Source organism: Patiria miniata, unplaced genomic scaffold, assembly GCF_015706575.1.
Source record: "Patiria miniata isolate m_02_andy unplaced genomic scaffold, ASM1570657v1 HiC_scaffold_7, whole genome shotgun sequence".
NCBI lineage: Eukaryota > Metazoa > Echinodermata > Asteroidea > Valvatida > Asterinidae > Patiria > Patiria miniata.
In genome coordinates this window covers 39924288-39949203 of record NW_024037074.1, presented here as the reverse complement: position 1 = coordinate 39949203, position 24916 = coordinate 39924288, and the positions used below count along the sequence as shown (strand labels likewise).

General features: G+C 42.4%; 1 protein-coding gene across 2 annotated transcripts in view; it reads left to right on the top strand.

Moving 5' to 3' along the window:
- The first annotated feature begins 7084 nt into the window (after positions 1-7084).
- The window catches only part of LOC119745945 (thrombospondin-1-like), a 31424-nt gene continuing 13592 nt past the window's right edge, over positions 7085-24916 (top strand). The window contains exons 1-15 of one of the 2 annotated variants that reach the window (XM_038222653.1): positions 7085-7713; positions 8094-8223; positions 11316-11881; positions 14024-14189; positions 16589-16980; positions 17376-17501; positions 17878-17971; positions 18431-18589; positions 18836-19021; positions 19667-19840; positions 20092-20219; positions 20861-21013; positions 22985-23089; positions 23645-23761; positions 24477-24584. In XM_038222653.1, coding sequence (XP_038078581.1) covers positions 8133-8223; positions 11316-11881; positions 14024-14189; positions 16589-16980; positions 17376-17501; positions 17878-17971; positions 18431-18589; positions 18836-19021; positions 19667-19840; positions 20092-20219; positions 20861-21013; positions 22985-23089; positions 23645-23761; positions 24477-24584 — 2565 coding nt within the window. In that variant the 5' untranslated portion in view covers positions 7085-7713; positions 8094-8132. Of the gene's footprint in view, positions 7714-8093; positions 8224-11315; positions 11882-14023; positions 14190-16585; positions 16981-17375; positions 17502-17877; positions 17972-18430; positions 18590-18835; positions 19022-19666; positions 19841-20091; positions 20220-20860; positions 21014-22984; positions 23090-23644; positions 23762-24476; positions 24585-24916 lie in introns of both variants that reach the window. The other variant, XM_038222652.1, reaches the window with a different exon arrangement.

The window sequence follows — 24916 nt, the reverse complement described above, 5'->3', positions numbered from 1 at the left end:
ACTCTTAAATGTGCACGTATTCATCGTTGTTAATAATAAATTAGGATAAACTCTATATCAAAGTAAACCTGTACCCGAGCAAAATTTCTTCAAAAAAGATTCCATGAGAAGTTACAACCACTAATAGCCTGCCGAAAAGTGGTGTGAATTCTTCAAAAGTTGAAACCCATTATTATGGGAATACCCTGCAAACTATTTTTATTTTCAATGAGACAAAATACCATCCAACACAATTCCAAGTCAAGTTTATTGTTAGCCAGGCCCATCCCATGTCAAAGTTTCCTGAAATTGGACGCGTCGCTGACTACACGCAATGTCAGAACTGGATCCGTCAAAGCCTAAAATTGGTCCGTAAATATCTGCAAATAATTTATCACAATAATATCTGAAAATGACATGCCCGAGTGCTTGGACAGTGTCGGGCCTGCTAGGTCAGAGCCAGCTGTAAATTATACAGCTGTTTACAGCACTTTTATATGTTGCTGTGGTGTTAATATTTTTGAAATATTGCTTGAGGTCAAAAAATGTGGATGGGTATGGGTAAAGGGTCGAGATGACATACTTTCTCGAGATTATACAATTTGAAACTGCACCCAAGACGAATATGAATTCATGTCGAGGTGGGCGAGACTATTTTGTAGGATGATTTGTTGGAGCCTGTTGGTATTTTGTTTCATAACTCGGCCTATGACCCGTCTCAGGAGAGGCCAGTGCAAAACATGGAAATGTCTGCGTCATTGTCGACGGAAAAAACAATCTTTGCGAATTGATGGCGATAATTTATTGCGTTTTAAAACCTTGGTGTATGTCTTCAATTTGATGTCAGTGCTCTTACTGCAAAGTGAGAGTTGATATGCATGACAGTTGATATGCCGATAATTTCACGGGAAAACCAACAGCCCTCGACGAATAATCCGAAACATCCGTCGCGTTTGCTCGTCTCGCCACGGGAAACATAAATCTGTCCTCGTTGTCTGTCGCGGTTCTCGACCAGTGGTCGATGATGTACGTCTTGATTTACACCGTCTTCAGAAAAATCAAAACACGTTCCCGATTTTGGCTCTGTTATTCAAGACAAGATTCAGTAAATGAAATATCTTGATAGCAGTTAGTATACTCGAGTCCATCACAAGTCCATCACAATTATAAATCACAAGTCAACGCACAAGTCCAGCAACGGGATGAATAACGAAGGGATGCCTTTGCCACAGTTCAGTTGAGTAGCTTGTGAGTAAACTTGGGAATGGGTGCCTTGTGAGGACTTGTGAAGACTTGTGATGGGATTGTGATGGACCTGTGAGGACTTGTGAACTTGCGATGGACTTGTGATGGACTTTTGAGGACTTGCGATAGACTTGTGAGGACTTGTGATGGACTTGTGATGGACTTGTGGGTGACTTGTGAGGACTTGTGGTAGACTTGTGAGTACTTGTGAGGACTTGCGATGGACTTGTGAGGACTTGTGATGGACTTGTGATGGACTTGTGATGACTTGTGGACTTGTGGTGGACTTGTGAGGACTTGTGATGAACTTGTGATGGATTTGTGATGACTTGTGGATTTGTGATGGCTTGCGATGGACTTGTGAGGACTTGTGATGGACTTGTGAGGACTTGTGATGGACCTGAGTCTACAACACAATGTTTTCCATACCCTGTTTTCTTCCTTGTCCTATATTCAGCTCTACACACGACCTAAAAACCACACGCACCTCCACGTTCAAAGTAACCGCTTCCTCGCGTGTGGTCGAGGGGGAACCTAGCTCCACGTGTAACCCAAGAGATGGTAATTGATAACGATCGAGCGCTGTTATTCCATTTCATTACAGGTGCTATCCTTTGCGGTCGTTGACACTAATTGTGTTTTTGATCTTCGGATGCTTCACGTCCTTTGAGTATATAGAGGCGCGGTTATCTAGGCCAAGTCTAGCTCTTCATAGTCTCATTACGAGGTGACAATGTGTAATTCACTCACTAGGCTCGCCAAGTATTTTTGACATATTGCATGATACCCCTGGCCCCCGAAATTCCAGCCTCGTTCGTTCATCTTAGACAACACCTGTTTTTATCCGCCCTTTTCCCCCGCCGATGCTGACGCCTGCACAAACTAGCAAAAAATCCCAGTCACATATACTACCGTATTCATCTAAAGCACATTCATAATGAGCCTATCCGACGAAATGATCAACCCCGTGTTATTCCTTTTTTTCACGCCAGTTTTCAATGGTTGCTAATAATTATGACACCATTCGGTGATGCAGGCTTGATGAGAAATTTAGCTTGAAAAAAACCCTGGGAAGTTGACAATGTAGAAAAGGATTCTGGATGTCTGCACTCGGCACAGCTGTCCCAGTATAAAATTAATAGCAGTTTTTCTTTTTCATATGTATGTCCTGGAGATTGCTATTCCTTTCAGAGATTTTCGATCGAGCTTGGTTCCGGTATTTTCCGATCGTTTTTCAGGGCAGTATGGACTATACCTCGTAAATTGAACAAGGTCTTATTCTTATCTCTGATGACGATAAAAATGATACATATCTGAACTTCTAAAAAGTAGGGAAGACACTCGAAACTCTCTACGGTGCTTAGAGTAGCTGAACGTTTGAGGAAAAAAAGCGACTCCTGTTTTTGTTTCCTATCTACGACGGTGTGATCTGAAGGCTCATGCTGATAATTAAACCCAAGCAGTAAGACCACCCCTCCAACTGCTTCCGAACTTGAACTAGAAAGTTGCCATTTTGAAAACGCATTTATCTACTTCATTGCCAGTAGGACGCATCTTCCTCGGGTCCAAATTACTGGAAGCGTAAAGTACTTTAGCATTCATTCTCAATCACAATACCACGCCTATATAGAGATGGAAATGAAGTATAGACATTTTGGGCAGTTTTCCAAAGGCCATGCTAACTCGATGTGCATCCCTGATAAAAATGTGCCTTGGTGGACTAAGTTACGTAAACCATGTTGTCAATAGGCGAGCACAGTAAGTCTTTACAGCATCGTTTTAGTTTTATGATGATTTCGGAGCTAGGTCAGTGGGAATTTTTCTTTTACAGGCGCAGATGTTTCAGCTAGCCGCAAGTGGTGATTGACTGGACATTTTTTTCAATGAAAAAGAAAACCCACTAATGGAATGTTAAATTCCACTGAGATGTATGAGCTCGGATTCAAGTTTGGAAAGTTTTATGAATTCGTGTTCAGCTCGCTGTCCAAGTGTAAAGTTTGACTTCGCTTTTGACGACTATGTTGACCATTTTTAGACTTGTATGACTCGGTGACGTCGCCCACAACTGTCCTGTTTCGTTCCCCTTCCCTCCTGACTGTTATGTGCTCTACAAGATTACGCCCTCAGCTCACGGGGTCTTAGCAATATATCCAGGATATATTATGGACGATGCAACCGAGACAGAGTCCACGCTTTCCATCATGTCATGCCCGTAGTTCACACCCAATCTTGGCCGATCTTCTCTTGCTTGATCGCTCCCAATGAGACCTATACACGTCAATGAATTCTTCGAAAAAACAATTATCGTGTGTAGGTGTATACTTAAGGTTAATGCAGAGTGATGTAGAGAGTCTGAATGCAAATTTTGTTCCGCTTATTATGACGCAAACAATAATAAATCACGCAAAAACATCTTGTGGACAAAATTATTAATGAACTTAAAAGACGCAACGTTGTTCATGTACATGTAATTGATCGTCCGTTTTCACAGATACAGAAGCAGTGCTAGTAACCAACCCTAACATGATTGCTCGGTTTGGCCTTCTGAAACAAAGAGGAAAGTTCGGTATTCTTTGCTGTATTTTGCTGGACAGTCGCATTGAAAGTCCAATTATGATCTATTTTAACTTTTAAATTGTTGTTTTAATGCCAGCCGATGAGTATCACGAATGTTGTCATTTAAACAGATTGAAACCCCGTTTTCAAGGGTTTTGGTTGTCTAATGTGTTCCTCGGCTGTTTTGTTTTCAATCCCGCCAAGTAATGCTACGGGGCTGGGGAGCAGATATTGATGTGGCTAGGGAACTTGGATTGATATTCGTAAACAAAATCCCAAGGAAGCTAGCGGTGCTCTACTAAGTTTCAGTGGACAAACCAGTGTTCCGCTTTCTCTTCCAACATCACGCGTCTATTGCCACGGAGGTCCGGGCGTATTTCCCCCGTATCAGGGCCCGTCCAATCCCGCTGCTGAAGGCCGTGCATGCGTGGGTCGGTTAAACGGCTGGAAAACCTACTTTTACAGACGGAATTGCGCTTAATTTTTTGGGGAAAACAGATTTGTCGCTTTGCCATCCTATCATACACGTGGGCGGCAATCCGAAGGAAGTTTTTCTCTTTTTTTACGCTTATCCTGTCTCGTTTTCAAAAGGAAGCTTTCTTGGGCTGAACCTCAAGCGCCCTAACAACTGAAAGTAATAACACCCTCTTGTTTACACTGGCTGTTCCGTCTTTAAGAAAACAGGCAAACGTATCGGGGTCTGATCTGGGGGGTCGGGGGACTATGCCGGGACCTCATTGACAATGGACGCGAGTTGGAAGAGAAAGCAGGTATGCGTTTGACTATTTGCACAGATGATACATCAGTATTACATAATTTCTTCTGAAGACAACCAGTAAAGCCATCGAAACGTCGAGTGTAAAATCACCCATCCTTTCTCTTCATCAGAACCACCTTCGAATCACTCAAGAGAGATACCTCTCCACAGCGCTATACACAGCAAACATTCAGCTATTCTCAATTGTCAGTTTCTCCATAAGAATTGAGATATTCTCAAGACATTTGCCCAAACGATTATGAACGATTTTGGAGAAAAAAAACTGATGTGAAAATAGACGGATAAATTGCTTTGAGAGTACATGTGTTGACGTAAAGCTGATGATAGGTCCAGACCTACCGTACATTTTGTACAAGGTCATGCTGAATACGAGATCAACATACGTGTTCCAAATAGGTTGTAATCGGTGGAAAGATGTCCCAATATTTGTACCGCTCAATCGATATTCAACCGCATTATTTCCGACTCCATCAGGCAAGTCCCGTAAACGTCGACAAAGAGCGACCAATGCCAACTTATTTTTCTGAATGGACCGTGTGGTGATTTATGGTGGTCCCCTTCAGTTCTCTAAGCCTCAAAATAACTCTGCGCATACTTTAAAATATTGAAAATATTTGTCGGTGTATTGAAAAAAAGGGTCGTGACAATAACCCCCTTCCCGGTCAACGCGTCGAGGTTTGTCTTCTATGACAAACAAATTGCATGGTAAGATTGATGATGTGTCGTTTGGTTCACAATACCTTCAATAAACACTGATCCCATGTAGCGTGCTAGCCAGTCAGACGATGACAAGCATTTGTCATTACAAAAATTCGAGAATAATACATGAATATTTTAAAGAAGGAATTCCACACCGACACACACACCCAAGAGTGTATTTACCTGCATGTGTGGACCCCCTTTTGTCCCTATTTTGTTTGTAGGCCTACACTAACTTGTGCGGCGTTCTGCCAAAATGAGACAGAACTGGGCTGAGGTCAAAATGAGGGTTTGTAGGTATTAGGAAAGAGAATAAAATTCTCCTTAAAATACTGTTTGTTGCACTTCAATTGAACATTCCGTTGACAAGTTATGGGTGTTCAAAGTTTGCACTCATCGACATGTCAAAAAAGTAAAATACTGAAAAAAGGGTCTTTAAAGTTTTAAATTTTGCATTCATGAAAATGAAAGATGACAATTGTTTTTCCTTAAAAACACTATTATTCCACGATTTTTTTTTACTATTCCTTTAAAATATTTGTAGAGGACATATCAAAGATTACAGATATGAATAAATCTAAAAATCGAATAAAATTCAAGCCCTTTGGTTTTTTGCATTTTCTCCACTACGATCTGTGCCCAGTTCCGTCTCATTTTGCCAGAACGCCTCAAGTCTTTTTTGGAAGACCTCCATATGTTTTGAACATCGTCAATCGTGGACCTTCGGTAATAATGGGCCCTATTGCCATCTATTGATCAACATCCCCCTTTGAATGCAGAAACAAACTCACATGCCCAAGTCTATCTTCGGCTTTCCCGCCTCTAACTCTCAAAAATATTTCCCGATAGGATTATTCATTTTGCCACTTTTTTCTGATTAGCGTTCGATATTTTAGGGGTGCTCTATGAAAAGATGAAGCCAATAAACGAAAATCAACCTATGTAACTTTGAATAGTTTGTAAGTCTCAACTCCCAACTCGACAAATCAGAGGTCTTTATTTCTGCATATGGAGCTTTCTGCAGCTGTTTTCACGTAGTACACATTTTACTCTCAGTTTGATGATGTCTTTTCCAATGCATGTTGAGAATAACTACGTATAGATCCCCCCCCCCCCCCAAAAAAAATGTTTAAGACTCATCTTAATAGGATCTGCAGGTCACATTGGTATTTAACGGGTAACAAAATACTGTTTTAACGTAGTTGTACTTGATTTACGTCATTGCATGATTGCCAATAAGCAAGTATGTTTCTTCGGAAATCTCGTTTGAAGCGAGGATATAGGTGTGATAACTTTCGTAGGATGTGCAGCAGCCGTTGTAGATCTAGAACGAGATTATCTAGTGGGCGAGAAAAAGGCAGTTTGTTTGTGGAGAAAACGGGAGACCCCAAGGGAGTTTGCCGTCCCCAAAACGGCGACCAGATCCTCCCTCTGTGAGTGAACTTGACCCGGGGCTCAAGAAAACTGAGAAAAAAATTGCCAACAACAAGAAGTAAAATCTGTAACTCCTGGCGTGCACTCCCCGCAATGTCGGCGATATTGACTGTCAACATAGCGAGTCAGCCAACTGCCTTGGCGGTGGTCTCATAATCTTAATGCACTAAAAGTGGAAAGTATGATAGCAGAAGGTGTTTTTCTGCCGAGCCCGCCATATTTGGAAGATCCCACTTTCGCCCGTCTGCGATTGGTGGATTGTTAACCACGCGCAGATCGCCAGCTCGGCAGCCATTGGCCGTTGGGAGGTTGGGGGCGGAGCATGCGGCGCGACTGGGTCAATCTGTGCATTGTGATTGGGTAGACATTGCCATTCCCTTGAGACCAGACTGGCTGCATTGGCACGGAAAGACTCACGGGAAACTGTTGGCGTTGCACTCCCCCTCTCTCCCTACGTACACACGCTCACTGTTTGGATCTAATAAAACACGCCACGACACAACGCTCCGGTTCAGTAACTGACGCAGTGTACTCCGGGCTCAGTTTTGTACAAGAGTTTCCCCATGCCAAAACGATACTGCAGGTGGCCAGCTAGAAGTCAAAGTCGAGGCCTGTAATTGAGTCAACACCTTTTCCGGGGCACCTAACCATCGATTGGCACGCAGCAAACAGCGGAATTGGCTAATTGTTATAAAAAGATCGGGGCGCTGGCCCAGACAGGCAAATCTTCTAGTGTCCTATCAGCGAGGAGCAAACGGCGCTCTTGTCTCAGCGTATAAGAACCGCACGAGTCAAGTCCAAGGATTCACTCTCGACTGAAGGATCATTTACTCTTTTCTCTATTCCTTTTCGCGGAACTTCTTCGAAGGAATACCCACTCGGAGCAGCCTTGACAGAATCCAAGGGATTTTTCACTTGTGTTTCGATCATTGTGGGATAATACTCGGTTTAACCGGTCTGCCTTTGATAATTTCCGTGGAATATAGTCGAACCTTAAATTGAAGGAGCCCTTGGCTCCAGAGGTAAGTTTTTACTTTTCCTTCTTCTGTTTTTAGGGTCGATTCAGATATTGGTTGAATTATTGATAATGGATTAATGCATGTGAAGCTGTTTGACTTTTACCAGTCCATGAATCTGTGTGCCAATTTTGACATCTACAAACTTCATTGTGATCTGAAATTCGTCGTCTCCCCAAGACTTTCATTTTGTGATTTGACGCGAAACATCGACTTTCACGGAGTCTCACGTCAGGCAGTGAAGAATTTTCAAAAGAACAGAAAAGGTGGCGCTGCGTGTCTCCTGTGCTACCCAGCGTGTGTGCATGGTGTAACCAGGGAAATGCCGTTTCAGAATCCATGTTAATGGAGTATTTCTTTTGTATTTCCATTTTTTTTTCTTACAGAATTGACACAAGAGATATTTTGTACACAGCGTGTTGCTGATGCCAACTCGCGCCACCATGGCCAGGTTAACGTACTACGTTTTTGCCTTCGGCTTTTTGTGCTCCGCGCTCCACTGCCAGTTAACAAAGGGTAAGTAAACTATAAAAACAATGTCATTGTGTGAAATTGTGCCAATAGAAAAAAAATCGAACAAAAGTAAATGTGGCACATTTTGATGGTTGCTGCGACCTTACATGGCCTACATTGTGAGGAAGTCGATACACGAATTGAAATTGCATCTTGCCTGACAATATCCCAAATACATTTTATCCGTGGTTAGGCCAGGTTTCCGATTTTACGATGGTAGTAATAATGCCTTGCCAAAAAATAGAATTCTTCCCTTATTGATTGGGCATGCTTTGTTTATTAGTAATTTGATGACAACTTTTTCGTCACAACCGCATTGTATCTTTTTCTTAGCCATGGTTGTTGTTTGTCCTCGTGGATCTTGGGAATTCTTTTTGCGTGCAAGACTGCAATTTCTTCGTTTCCTCCCATTCTAAGTAAAAGTGTCCCCTGAGGGAAAAAGAAGTGCGGCAAAACTAACCGTTGGGTCAAACTGCGTAATCAAGATAATTATTGTTATCAATGAATGGGTCAAGGTTCCTAAGAGGACTCCGTCATCAAAACATAGATATCTGCTGAAGGCCACTTTTTACACAATCTTGCCCGGACTATTATTCCTTCATTCAGCCAGCTGTCATTAAAGGGTGTTAGTGCAGGAAAGGACTGACGTGTCGCCAAAACTTAAATTCCAGTCTTCTTTGGTTTTTTAAAGCTTTAAAAACTATTGATTGTACACTGTGGGAGATGGGAACAAACCTTTTAAGAATTTTAGTCCCTACAATGTGCCACCGAAATGAGAACCCGCAAATTTGCAAACCGTAGCCTACTTGTTTTCCACGTTTGACCGCCAATACCTCCCTTTACGGGAAGATCTTCGCACAAGTTGAACAATCTTAATCGAAATTAATTTTAGATGAAATCAACATCATCGTTCAGTGTTTCTTTCTGGTAATGAAACCAAGGCTTCGCGAAGTGCTCCTGCAGGCAATAGTAAGTCTGAATTAAGAAACCCAAAAGAAAGGAGACAGTGAAGAAATGTTCAGTTTTAGATGGGGAAGGAAAACATCAAAAAGGATACTCTAGGTAAACCCGTTCCGCCTGCGTGGTGTGTGTGCCTGGGCGGCATTCGGACCGGGTCGCACAGGTGGAAGGCACGCAAGACCAGGCACCACCGTGCCGTGCAGATGTCTGGATGAATTTTTGTTTTAATACATTTAATTATATTTTTGCAGCTATCTACGCGCAACAGCTGCGTAACCTCTCGCCAAAAGTAATATTCTTGAGTGACATGCAAGGTCACAAATGAGTAATTCGACGGACTGTTTCAGTCAGTCAACCTGTTTTCACTTCATGTGTAGTAAAAACCAATCGTTAAAACAAGTGTGTCAGTGGCCAATCGGTGTTAAGATAAACAGCATGTAAAAAAAATGACATCTTCTATTTCCAGAAGACAAAAACTAACAACTGTACCGTATTATGTATCTAGTGCATTGCAGTGCAAAGGTGGCGGTAGGGGAACGAGTTCTCGTGTCAGAAATGACAGTTTGCACACAATGTTTTGTATAAAATGTTTAAAAAAAATTATTTTTTTTATTTCTTATATGTGGCTTGACGCAATAAGCAGGATCGTTTCCCCAAAGTCTATAAAGTACACCCAATTCATCACTTTTCACCTTTGCCCGAATGTCTTCCAAATATTCTTCCAATATTGAACGGAGCAGTTTCTACTCCAGGAGCTACACCTGGTGTGCCAGGCAGATATTAAACAAAATACTTTGTTTAACCTTAACACAGCTGTGGTTGGAATTCGCCAAATTACATACCAAATTTCAATAAAATCCGTCATTAGACGGCCAAGGTCTTGGTGGGCGGAGTCCGTCGAGACTGAAAAATAAAATGCGGCTCTCAACTGTTAGGCCAAAAAAAAAATCTCCGGTTTCTGGTATGGAGCTTGCCCAAAAAGTGGTGCGGCGACGCGGCTTTTTTTTTTTTTACCCGACTTTTTTGCTTCAAACGTCGGCTGATGACTGCAAATGGTGCCCGACTAAACTTAGTGCAAAATGTACGGGAGTCCAGTGAGTCCACATAAAGCTTATTCTCGATCATACCCACATCTAAAAACACGTTAAAACTGTGCTGCAGCAGAATTCTAGTCAAACCAGTGAGTTTGGCGGTTTTGAGACATCATCTTTTATTGAAAACAAAACTTTTTCATTTTGCCGACGCGCAGGGCTACGGCGACGCGCGCGCATACCAGAAACCGGAGACTTTTTTTTTTTGGCCTTAACGGACTTTTCTTTTCTTTTCCCGCCTTAAATGTTGGGAAACAATCGTCTCATTTTATCTGTTGCTCATAGCATACCTACCTGCATTATGAATGCGACTCAAAATTGAGCCTGCCTTGTTTTTTTTACTGCGTCTCTCCCCATAAACGCATTAAAATGTTTATAAACTGTTGCAAATAAACCCCCAAACGTTTATAATGTGTCCAAAACATCTACGGCCCAAATATGGAACAATCTTCCTGCCCACATACCCACTATCAGGAATCTGGCCAGCTTCAGTAGGGTGGTGAATCGCTATCTGGGCGACAAGCCGTCAGCAGTCTCTATTAGTCAATTATGTTTCTTGCTGTTAAGCCCAGATAGGTCCTATGCCTTGTGAAAAAAAATTAAACACTAGGTTTTATAATGTACTGTTATTAATATATTTAAAAACTTTTTTTCCGGGCCACCACATCACAAAAGTAGCCTATACGAACACACGAATTTCAACTACTGTTCACAAAACAATTACATGCTATTTTCAATGTCCTGGGGGTAAGAATGTGACAGATGAGAACTGCATTATATTTTCTTGGTTGAAAGGGACTTAACGAACGATGCAAGGTGACGAGCGAAAGTTTTCAAATTCAAAATACTGGGTGACTGTGGTCGCGATATGTTCGTTCATGCTATCACTTGTCAGCGTGAGTTAAGTAGAAACAGTGGTTCAGATAGCGTGGCAACTTCACTGAATCACATCGTTGAGTCTTTTCCCTGCAACTTAAAGAGTCGTTAGTTGTCATTCATTTATCAACGGTACAAATAATGATGATTTTTCTTTGTGTTTCACAGCCTACGAGGAAGTAGACGTGATGCTAGCATCTGGCATCTCAGCCAGAACGCCAGGGGTAAGAGAGACGAAAACACCAGAGGGTGGGCGAGCCTTCAAGGTGAGGCCCAAGGACCGGGATCTAGGCACCGACCAAGGCAGCCTGGAGCGCCTGCTCAGGTCCATGAAAGCAGACGAGGGATTCATCCTCATCACAGTCGCCTACCAGGACCCTAAAAACCGCGGCACGCTGGTCTCCGTCGATCGCACCGACGGCCAGGTCCGGGGCTTCGGCTTCCACATAGACCGGCGGAACGACGAGGCTGTGGTGCAGTTTGCCGAGTTCGGCGCGGGCGAGCCCCAGGAGAGCCAGGTAGTCTTCTCCCCGTTGAACATCGGCAAAGACGACACAGAACTGCACACGTTCGTGTTGGACGTGCGTGGCAACCTGGTGACTCTCTACATGGACTGCCAACTGATTGGATTAAAGATCTTACCCTCGTCATTTTACATGAACATGGAGCCTGATAACATGAAGCTCCGACTTGGAAAGGGACTCCCCGACAGAAACAACGTGCTGGATTTTAAGGTGAGTAGTCCTATACGCCCCTGTTGATTTCACGATTGTAAAAAGATTTCAAGGTCGTTCGTGTGCGTTGTATGTTTATAGTGGTCCAACAATGAGTACGCCCTCTGTTGACTGATTTCTGGCGGCAGAATGTAACTGATTTAACGCAAGTGATAAGAACACGTGGTTGTTTACTGTGGAAAGGGCTGTGCGTAAAAAAAATGTAGAATAAAAGTTTCATTTAGAAAGACGCTCAATCTTTCCTATCGAATTCACCTCCCTCTCTAAACTATGCAAAGTAAAATTAAATGGAGTTAGTGCTGGATGTGATCCCTTGTCACACTTGATAGCGTTACTTGTCACTGTACTGTGTAATAAATTGTAGGAAATCAACGTCAACTTAAGAGTGTGTAGACCCATATCGTAATGGCTCAACCAGTCCCATAATCCAACTAAGGAATGAAAATATGTCCGTTAAATCCAATGGTTTGGCAGCCTTGTATTTGTGTGCCTGTAAAGGTTCAAATTCGCTGTAATTTCATCGCCAGCGAACCGTCCGGACCCGTGGCGTCATTTAATTTCAATGAAAGGCTGTGTGATATCCCCAGCGGAGGAGATATTTCCAATTTGTTGTTCATGAAGGATGAGACATCCATCAACCGATCTGGTCTAGCAAAGAGGATATGGCCCAGGTTTTTTTTTATGTCCAACTTTGTATCGGAAGTTGACGGATAGGTCAATAAAAGAAAGAAAAAAGTGAATGATTGCCATACCTTTTGGGTTCGTTATCCATGCGATGAGTGATCCGGAACGCGTTCAAGCAGGCTGGTTTGAACCCCAGCCTCAGAGACCTATCAGCATGGAGTGGGAGGGCTGGTCTGTCTGGTGTATGTCATTTCTCGGGAGCCATATTCAGGAAATTAGGATCATTGCATGTTGGAATTTCATGTTGTTTTATGGCCTTTGAATTCCGAAGGGATGATTTGGCCATGATTTATTTAATGTTCTTTGTGGCATGCTAGTTCACGATATTTCCTGTTTGTGCTTGGGAGTGGACTGTTTTAGATCGGCAAGGTAGCATTTTTAGAACATTTTATTTCTACGGTCTGTTGTGAAACGCTGTGCTATGCGCTTCAACCGCTCAACGACGTATTCTATAAACACTGTACTCTCAGTGTTTACAATGAAGGGCACAACACAATATTGAATTTCCGTCACCCGTCGCAAATTACATCTCACGAATATTGTTTCAGTAGTATTTTGCATTTAACGAGAATTGCTGTGTACTTTGTTGTTATTTTACTGGTCATTTTCTTCGCATTTCGCTTTCGCATACTGGACCAAAATGATGTTGTATAGTTGTTTGAAATGGAGTATGCGGAGAATGAAGCGAACCGAGGCGAGATTGAACTGTTAGTCAATAAATATGTCTCCAAATCCAATAAAATGACGTCCTTTGAGTGGGATGTCTGAACTTGTACTGTCTTCAGGAATTTCAATTGGACTTTTCATTTTTCAATTGGACTTTTCATTTTTCTTAAGGACTTTCTATGCCGCCAAGGTTACTTCTGTTCTGGAACATACACAACTATGTTTAGTTAGGCCTAACCCTCCCATAGTGCTGAGATCCTAAAATAACACACCCATAATGTGCTGAAAACTGTACAAACGCACTAATGTATTGTTCACATATTAAGATAAGTAAAGATGAACGGGATTAAACGGAGCCTATTGCAACCAAAATGACGGAAACAAAACTTATTGGAACCACAAATAACAAAGACATTTAATTGTCGCGCAGTGTCAACGCAAACTTTGTCTTATTGCTGAGGGAACGTGGTGTCACCTCTAACCTTTTGTTGCTGAGCTCATCGTATTAAAGTGAAGTATGTAACGAGCCAATATTATGGCCCAGGAGGCCGGCGTTTATCTGTGGTTTCCTTGGTATGACACGAATTCGAATATTTCTATTCCTCCTGGACATCGCAGGTTACTCCACAGCTAATGCCGGTGCCAATTTACACTCCTGGGTGGAGAGAGGCAGGTGGGGTGAAGCGGCTTGCTATGGCCAGCAACTGGATTCGAACCCCTGACCCTCTGATTACGAGTCACGAAGCCCAACCTCTAAATCATAACTCGAACTTATGTTCTTCTTATTTACAGGGAACCCTCGCGGTAGCCAAGTTTGCATTTCAGACCAGCACCACGGATGTTCTGATCAGCCAGGGCTGTGAAATCGAGCCGGTCTTCTCTTCATCCCAGATCAGCTTCGGGAGTAGCTTCCCTCTGCCGATCGGTGAATCAGAACCAAGCCACATAAGCAGTGATGGTAAGACCGAAAATAGGTACTTGAGATGGATCACAAGTCATCACGAGTCCATCACAAGTCATTCAAGCACAAGCCAACCCACAAGTTATTCTCATGAACTGTGACACAGAAATGTCTTTGATATTGTTCATCTTCTGTTACTCGTGACCAGACTTGTGAATTGACTTGCCATAATTTTAATTACTCTCAACCGGACTTGCGCTTTGCTTGTGATGCATCCAGAGAACCTCAACTGTACAGCACTGTATACATTCCATGGCAGGTGACGATACATTTGAGACTCTAGAGAGAAAACAGGATTGTAGTTATGTCACAAGCACAAGCCAGCTGGCTCCACGACTCAGCAAAGTTTTTTGGTGTCGCATGATTTGTTCGGAAGTAAATCGGTCACTTAGTTTTCAAAGATTTACATGCAGTCGTGGCACTAGAGTCAACCAACTATTTTTACGCGTATCTGACAATGATAATGAGAAGTAATAGTTGTCACCTCTGAATCGTGTTAGGGATTAATTCCTCCCGTGTGATAGAATGAGATTTTGTTCTCGTCAAATAAGCGACTTTGTTGGACTGAAAAAGGGTGGGTTTGAGAACGAGCTAACTATGGTGCCATATACGATGATTTGCGTCCAGAAAAAAAAGTATTTGATCTTCACCAAATTCAATTTTCTTGACGTTGCGGTTTGGTGCATTCCGACCCACACACTGTGAAGGCATTCGCGAAATTTGCCGCGTTTTTTTTACAGTTTCAATGCTTGGCCACAGAGGTTCGCCTAATTCGATACTGGTTGTATAAGTGGACAACTGCTGCGGCCAAGTGCGGTGCGCGGCCAGACATGCAGCTTTTGGTAGGGGGTTGGGTTATAGTTAACTTTCATCCGATCTCACCGTGTGTTAAGCACTTGTTCCTCGGGTGACATCTGTAAATAGTGTGGGAATTGCAACACCCGATTATATACCAATCAAAGTGCAGCTAGGGTTGAAAATTCTGGAGACCTGGAGCAGCTCGTGCCTCGACAAATCAAACGTCCCGTTTTTTGCGGCTCTTGTTTTCCCTCACATCTGCTTTGAAGTTCGGTCAAGTTATAGACTTTTGAAAGTGGGGTTAGTGTGCATTTTATTTCTGTTGCGACGTAACTGAATACCAGCTTTGCCATATTAAGATAAATATGATTAAGATAAAATTTGATCAATTGAGTTTCACTGCAGGAATACCAGGTTGTATAGGAGTTGAAGAAAGTAGTTAAGTACATGTAGGCGTCAGCCGCAACTCGAGGGTTAATAGTGATCTTTGACTCTTTTCGAGGGTTAATGATGATTTTAGTCCTAGCCTACATTAAACCTCGACCTCGTCACATGAATGTAAACATGACGCCGGAGAAACATTCTTCGCTGCTTGGTAACATAAGAATGTACTCTCATCCGGGGGTTCACCCCGCGCTAATCTCAATTTCCATGGATTCGTGCGTGTCGGGTCGGGGTAAAGTCAGAGAACAATGGACAAGGGAAAACTGTAACGAAACAGGCATGGCCTTTCCTGACACCTCGTGAAAACATGAAATTGGTTCAAGCCAGCTGCTGTCTGTTTACATGTTCTTTCTATTTTTACATTTGATCCAATTTTATGCCGTAGGCTGTAATGATTTCGCATTGTGAAGTGATGCAAATCACCAGGTGAAGACAAGTGTCCCTTGACCCGAGCACATTATTCACGAGATTTGTCATCATTATTTTTTTTTTTTTTTTTACATCGTTCAACTTATTTGGTTCCCACGGAAGGAAACGATTGCCAATAAATTTTAAGCATGGATTGTTATCTTATTGAAGATTGGTTTACCATGAGGGTTTTTCCGAAATCTCGGTTTCGTTTCATGCTTCGGCTGCATCAGATTTCTAAGGCCTCTCATTTGGAAGACTCCGTCTCACTTTAGGCCCATATTGTGCTTTAGGAATATCAGCTCTTATGAGGCCAAAGGTTAGAGTACTTCAAATAGGTCTGGACTTTAAAGGCACCTTTACGATTTGAGTCCAGTGATGAAGCTGAAACTGGAAACGAAGCCTGGGTTTCGAAAAGCTGGGTTTGCGCAGTGCAGATGCACCTGCGCAATGTGATTTGACAAACCTTAAAAGGGACATTTGGTTCACGTGATAACCAGAGGTACATCGACGTTTCGGTCAGTATAGACCTATGCTCTGACCGTCTTCAGATTAATGTATATTTTTTCTAAGTATACGTAGGCCCTAATTGAATGTGAAAACAGTAGTTGTCTTATTTTTTTTGGTGTATCTTATCAAACTTATTTGATTTTTGTGGGAGCCGTTTGACTGTGATCTGTATTATATCAGTTCTCCAATGCCGATGGTCTGTGACTTTTGCTTTTTTTGTTTAATATTTTTAGCAGCGATGCCTGGTGGAGAAGGCAATGTCGAGCAGAGCACACCCAACAACAACAACCACGGCGACAGCGGGAGTTTCGGCAACAGCGGCCTCAGCGACAGCATGAGCTTCGGTGGCGCGATCCCCGTGCCTCCAGGTGGAAGTTTCAGTAATCTCAACCCGGGGGTGCCAAGCAGCACCGGCGGTACCAGCGGGAACGTCATGCCCCAGCCCGTGCCCGGCACCCCGCCCCACCTACCTACCAACATGGGCTACATGCACCCGAACGCGGCGCCTACGGATGACACCATGCAGGGCCAGTGCGCCTACACCTGCGAACAGATCAGTAATCTCAACAATCAGGTGCAGGTGCTGTCCGACGGCTATGACGACATGTGGAATAAACTGGAGCACTTCGTGAGTTGATCACTTTGGATACTTTCAATGTTATTCCTACTAAATTAGGGAGATGTTCATTTTATCAAACTTGAACATTCCCGATTATTGATCATAGTTTAATTGAGATCAGAAGCTTTCCGTGGCGGAATTGATTACAAAATGGACATTTTAGAAAGACACCATGTGTTTATCATTCTCTTTGGTTGAAAAGTGACTCTAAAATAACTGAATGTAAGAGTGTTTTTATGACTTTTCGGACAGCCAACTATACAAGTGCGCCCGTTATCAGAGGAATGCATGAGGTGCTCTCAGAAACAAAACTTCTTTAAGACATGAATATTCAATTGATATCATCCACAAACTCCATTCTAACTTCAAAGAGGAATCTTGTAACTTTTTCCCCGACCATTCAGGAGAACCAGAGGCCGCCAGAGTGGCCGTCACAGCAAGGATGCTGGTACATGAAGACACTCTACGACGATGGAGACGTCTTCAAAGTAGACAAGTGCAAGTCCTGCGAGTGTCGGGTGGAAGGAGGGGTACGTTAACTCTGAAAAAAAGATCCTACTAAGATCTAAACATCAAACAGGTTTTTTTTGCTTCCCGCCAAAACTTGTTAAACTTGGTTTAATATAAAGTGGCTCATGACTTCTATGTTACACATAATAGCTCAACCAGGTGGCTATAGGATAGACATGATTGTTAGTGTAAAAGAAGTTGGTAATGTTCTTCTACCCATATCAGTGAACAATATACCTCACTTTTGGTTAATTCGAGTAGATTTCTCCATTTTGGGGAGTGGCCAAATGTTGAGCACAAATAACTGGGTAAAAATAGGCAGCTCTCTTTAACTTTCTAATATGGAAGTCTAAATTATGCACTGAATTGTTTAATGTTTTCTGTCCAACGTCATAGCTGCCAACGGTGGAATGCTCTCTCATCAAATGCCAGCCAGGGAAATGCGCAAACCCCATCATCATGGAAGGAGACTGTTGCCCGACATGTCCGAGTAAGTTACAATTTCGTTTCATTGTAGGGGCATGTTCACATATCATCGTGTGGGAGTATGAGCATAAACTGACACACTACAATGAAGATTTAGTAATGGCTCCATATTCTCAAATCGTATTGGTACGTAACCAGTAGCGAGTTGAGCTATGAGGGTTTCTTTAAACGTAAAACCCGTGATTTTTTTGCCTGTGAAAAATCTTGTTATTTTGGACATCTTGTTTTTTCACTTACCTTACAGAATCAACCGATTGTGAATAGACATTTCGCATACAGCATCTCGGAGATTTTGTGATTATTAAAACAGGTCTATACCTAATGCGTATAACTATGGAACAACAGCAATGTACCTCAAAAATGGCTGTAATGCAAAGTGTGTATCTGTTCGGAAAAAGTAAGCTGAGGTTTGACGTTAATTTAAAGCAATTCTTCCCGTTGTTCTTACCTTCTTATATACTAGACGACAACCTAGGTTGGAGCGATTGGGCGGAATGGACCTCGTGCTCAGTGACTTGCGGAAACGGTATCCAACAGCGTGGACGGTCGTGCGATCGGACGCAGTTTGAGTGCAATGGGAACGATGTTGAAACACGGGTCTGCTACCTCGATCCGTGCATAGGTAAATCCCATCTGTTCCTTTTGTTTTAGTATTAATTACACAACTGCTTATAGTTTAATACATAGTTTTTAACGTGACTTCGGTGTATTTTCTTTCCAAATCCGCTTCTATTTTCTTCATTGTAAGATTTATGAAAAAAGGTATCACCAAGAAATATTTTATGATCATAATTTGAACATGATTTTGCATATTTATTGTTTTGATTGACGATAAGCGAAACATTTTATTCGACTGTACTGTAAACAGAGATTGTGGACGGAGGCTGGAGTAATTTCACCCCGTGGTCCTGCGGCGTGACGTGCGGTAACGGTACGGAGAGCAGGATGCGATCCTGCAACTCGCCAAGACCCAAGAACGGTGGCAAGAGGTGCGATGGAGAATTAGACGGGGCAGGCAGGGAGGAACGACCGTGCGGCAGAGACCCGTGTCCTGGTAAGATTCCTCCGAACAAATCACGATCGTGAACTGCAAAAAAAGGCAGTGAATTAGTGCACGAGAATTTATTTTTTTATAAAAAGTCTTATTCTGCAGTACAAGTAATTTAAAATTACCCAAGTAGTTTATTTTTGGGGAAAAATATCGATTTATGAAACGAATTGTCCCAAAAGTGTAGGCGTTTGATATTTTGACCAACGTTTTGCAGGGAGTTGAAAAACATTCATCCATTTTTCGAGATGTATTCAACTGCTTTTCAGTTTTGATAGCAGTCTTCAATGTGTGGAAACGTCGATCAAATTTGTCCTTCCAGTGAAATTATTTGTATTTGTTTGTCTTTGTTTGATATATCGCCTGGAATCTTTGCAAATATTGTTCTCTCACAAATCTCAGAGCCTCAAGTTTCATATTTGTTTCCATCGGTTTAACATTGCTCATATGTTGGTAGCACAAGACCCAACCTTGCAAGTAAACTGGGGGACAAAACACCCATAGCTTGGAAAAGATACCAACTGGCTCACACACATCGACTTTGATTTTGCTGAACTAATAATGTATTTTTTTTCACTAGTTATGTTTGTTCTGCTCAGTGAGTTTGCTACTGCTTTACCGTTTTACCGCTTCTTTTGTCTTGTTTATCAGTGGATGGACAGTGGGGCCAGTTTTCAGAATTCACCCCGTGTACCAAGACGTGCGACGGAGGGTGGCAGGAACGCTACCGATTCTGCGACAGCCCGCCCCCTGCCCACGGTGGGAGGGACTGCGTGGGCTCGGACACCCACCGGCGCATGTGCAACGAATGGCCCTGTCCCATTGGTAAGTCAGTCCATTCTGCTCATGAATATGCATTGAGTAATTTGCACATTTGATGTAAGGGATATAACAGAATTGAACTGGGTTTTTTTCGCGGTGATTGAAATTTTCCGGCACGGAAGATACTGAGTTGGTAAAACAGTTACATCAGTTTTATTCTACCCTACATGTTGGTATATCTTGTTCCAGTTGTTTTGGGTTCTTATGTTTTCTTTTGCTAATTTTGGTTATGTTTTTCTGTAATGATTCACTAGATGCTTGCCTGTCCAGCCCATGCTTCGATGGTGTTGAGTGTGTCAGTTTCACCGATGGTCGCTATGAGTGCAAAGACTGCCCAGTTGGCTATACCGGGAATGGTATCTTATGCCAAGACATCAACGAGGTACAATAAATGAAAATAACTTCAGAAAGAAATTTAACCTTTTTTGTTCTTGTGTAAGGTCATGAAACAAAATGAGTACTAGAATTGATGTGAACGGAGTTACAGTAGCTTATGAAAGCATCTTTTTACGTTCGCACAAGTTTCAATCGGTTTCGATTTGTTTCCAATCAGCATTCCGGACTCAAGAACCATTCAGTTTCAGGGAAATAAGTCTGGGAACTAGATAAGACAATAAGAGAAGTTCCCGGATGACCACACCCATGCTCCTATTTGCCACAACCAACGCAAATATTTCCCAGCTTCATATCGCTCATTCGTTTAAAAAAATATGCAATTTGCTGACATTAAACACGATACCGCGTCAATTCCTCATTACTTTCCATTTCTAAGATTAACAAAATGTTGGTACTTGTCACTTGATGGTCGGTCGGTTTGTCTGTCTGTTTGTCTGTCTGTCCCTGAAAATTGACCAAAAGTATGGTGTTCCATATCTGCCATCGGCGTCGCATTTTTCGGCGTCACATTTTTAAGCTCTGACAGGGATCACTTTGATCGATTCCGTGCAAGAATTTCATGTAAGACTTCTTGCAACGCGGCCAGAGCTTATTGTGAACTCGCACTTGTTTCCACTTCACTCTTAGTGTCTCCTCGTCTCCGATGCTTGCTTCAACTTCCACGGCGAGCACCGCTGCCTCAACCTCATCCCCGGCTACACCTGCCGTAAATGCCCCATCGGATACAGAGGCAACCAGCCCTCAGGGATGGGCGTCTACCACGCCAAACGATATAAGCAGGTAAGCCGTTCATTAATTAACCAAGCTCAACACCTGGAGTTAAAACATTTCCTGCAAGTGGATTGTTATACATTGTTTCATTGATTCAATGCTGTTTCATATCGTCACTTATAATTTAAACACAAACATATACTCAGGCTCCCCCCCCCAAAAAAAAAATATGACGGGCCCAGGTAAAAAAAAAGCCGCAGCTTGAATAAGATATCGAACTGTAAGGTACCAAAGATTAATAATTTAACTAGGCCTATAGCAATAAACTGAACTGAGTAAATTAACTTATAAAGTAATTATATTCCAAGCTTATCAAAAATAACGTGTGTATTTATGTTAATTATGAACATTTAATGAAGAAGATAGAAAATAGTTCTCGGTTCCAATGATTAGCCTCTCAGTGGTCCTGTTACACCCCAATTATGGCAATAGTCCCAATTAATGTTGGGACTGTCCCCACTAATGTTGGGACAGTTCCAACATTAGTTGGGACTGTCCCAACTTATCCCAACGCTGTCGGGACAGCCCCAGCATAAGTTGGGACCTTTGCCATAGTTAGGGCGTAACAATCCCAACGAGTATATCAAAATTCATTGAACGTTCTACCAAGCTCTGCACGGTTTAGTCCACGCCATGCGTATAGGAACTCGTGAGTTTTACCATGCTATTTTGGCTCCGGGAAACTGACAGAACTAATGCACGTCACTTTTGGGGTTTCAAATTGTTCAGACAAATCAAGACTTAAATAAAAGACTTTACCTACGCGTGCGTGAGCGCGCCTGCGGTTCCCCAGGGGCACGTTATTCCCCCGTGACAACCTTTACTCCATCAAAGCGTGGGATCTCCAACTTTTGACGTACTAAAGGGTTCTTTGCCGCAAATCACGCGCATCTGCTTCATCCCGACCCCGTATCCGCTCGGCAGCCATCGGTGGGGAACCACAGCTACCACCGTCCATCCTTGACCTGGTCCGAGGGAAATGTGGGGCGGATGGGTCCACTTATCCTGGGCGTGAAATGACGGTCTAATTGGGGCCGGACCGTCCGCTGAAGACCGGTGCTCCGAAAATAGACAAGAATCCTTCCATTCTGCAGGGTCATGGTTATTAATTACCCAAACATTTGGTCCTCGTTTGCAAGCGTGCGCTATCATGGCCAAATTCATATCGAATTAATAACAATCTTGAAGATGACCATTACATATTTCCTTGATGACGGTCAATACATCCTGTAACTGTATGGCTAAATAAACTTGTCAGGGAAAACAAGGGTTTGCCCATAAACTCTCTCTATACGCTCTGTAAGAATTTAAAGAACTTTAACCAATCCGGGCACGTAACGTTATTGTTTTTCGTAAAAAATAAAATAGATATCGAGAAAGTAAGAAAGTTCTGGCTTTAAAGACACAAGCGCACACACACACGATCAATCAGCATTAACGATCATGCACAAATCGGGCCAGGAATTCCTTGTCTGATGACGCAAGTGTCAAGATTCCAGCTTCCTTGGACGACCACTTTGAAATGGTTGCACGCAACGCGATGGTGTCTTAATGCACCCGGTGACGGACGTAAAGAGCCTGGGAGGAGATTTAAGACAAAAGCTAAAAGACTTCCCCACATCTGCGCTCAAATCCCATAAGATTTCCTTCGCATACCGGTCATTGCAACACATTTGGAAATTTATTCCAAGACCTACTTGTAGTGTGCGTCATACTTGAAAGCTTGCCGGATTTTTTGGCTTATTTTGGAGTGGAGCGAATGGTTGTGGTTTCTTGAAAAAATGTGATTTTTATCGCTTCACACTTGTGCTGAAAAATCATTTTGACTTGCGTTTACGTCAGTTCCCGGAGTGTTGAGAAGGGAAATAGTTTCCTTCAATTACACAGTGCGTGGAGAATTAGCCAATCGCATTCATGATGTAAGTTATTGCCATAAGAATTATCTCAAGGTTTTAACTTGCTTGAACTTTATCATCACAGCAATGCATTCCCATCAACCCTTGCGCCGAAGGGACATCGAGCTGTCACATTGACGCCAGATGTATTTTCTACGGACCCTACTCAGATCCACAATACGGCTGCAAAGTAAGTCGTAAAATTCAAAATATTTCCATGAAATATATATATTTCTCAAGTTTTAAGCTTCCTCTGATTTATAGTGAAATTTAAATATGGGTTGTTCTATAACTTTGGGGTCCATTTTTTTCCTGTCCCTGTTACATCTGACATGTATGATTTTATAATTCTGATGCACTGCTGAATGCAGTTGTCCTCCGAAGGAGAGATTATAAATACATCGAAACCTACCTACCCAAAATAAAAATTTAAATGGGCTAAGATATTTTTAAATATCACGGTAACAGGGACGGAAAAATGTCACAGTTGGACCCCAAATTTATAGAATGACTCAAATGTATCACATACCGATGACATCACAAAGTAAAAGGCCGTTTTGGGGTGGGGCGGCATTGGAACCTTCGGCCTACGGAACACCGTTCCAGCGCTCTACCAACTAGCAACTTAACCTAGTAAGTTTTCAATCGTGGTTTATAAGTGAGAAACTTTGTCCAAACCTGTCAAAATGTTTGGCATGTTCCAATTGTGCCATTGCGTTATTCTGATTGTATATTTGACTCGCAGTGTAAGACGGGTTTTGCTGGTGACGGCGTTCACTGCGGCTACGATAGCGATCTTGACGGCTGGCCAGATGAGCAACTGGATTGCGAGGATCACGGGGACTACACGCATTGCACGCGGGTGAGTCCCGACTCGGCAGTGAAAACAAAACAAAAACAGAAGACGGTGTAGGCAGGACCTTCACACCCAATGTTCTCAATGTAAAAATCCGAGTTGCACAAACAAATGCATACACGTACTGATTCCGGCTCCCTCCATTCAAATGTGGGGAGACAACAATTTTCAACTACTTCCATCATTCAAAAAAATTAAATAGAACCGTCGTGAAGCACAAGAAGCATTTTTTTTCGAAAGACAAATTTACATGAAATGTACTTTGTTGACATATTTTGCCCCCTTCCACAAGAACTAATTTTCTAAATAGGTCTATTTATGATTACTTTGAAATGTGTCTCGCAAAAATAGTTTTTAAGAATGTTGTTACTCCATGGTGTATTTGTAAACAGTCGCTATGTTGTTCCGTTATTTTTGTAAATATATACTATAATGTTCACTTTTAATCAGCATGAATTCTAAAATATGTACTTTTAAGGGCTTCTCTTCAATTTGTGATAAATTCGCATAAAATCCGAGTTTCATAACTGTTGATATTCTAGAGTTCACATACGACAAGGTACATACGGTTTTGCGATCCGTAAAACTAGTTTCCACTGACCCTGGTTTCGTCATGTTGGGTCGAGTTAACCGCAATGGGTCGAATACAGGTTTAGCCTTTGAACGTTAATTCCCGAAAACAAAACCAGAGCGTTCTTCTTTTTTTTGTCCGGTGAATTAGGATAACTGTGCATCTCTGCCGAACAGCGGACAAGAAGATAACGATGGCGACGGCAAAGGTGACGCCTGTGACGCCGACGATGATGACGATCTTGTGGATGATGTTGCGGTAAGAAAAAGCAAACCTCTTTCCAGTTAAAAACTATAGAGTATCCGGGCGTTTACATAATTCAAGTGATAGACATTGCTGCTCCGGTCTGCAACTCTCCTCGATGGGTTCCTCTGTTCCGTCGCAGAAATCCACCATTCCCTAAATTTGTTTGAATTTAAAGGCCCGATTTCGTTGCTCTGTTTACCGTTATTGATATACTCTCCGCTATTTGACCACAGTAAAAATGTGTGTGCTTACGATAGGCATTTTTCACAGATTAGCAAGAAATTATAAACGCGGTTTAAGAAATCTCATAACTAAGGATTCTGTGTTTAGATGTTGAGCGCATA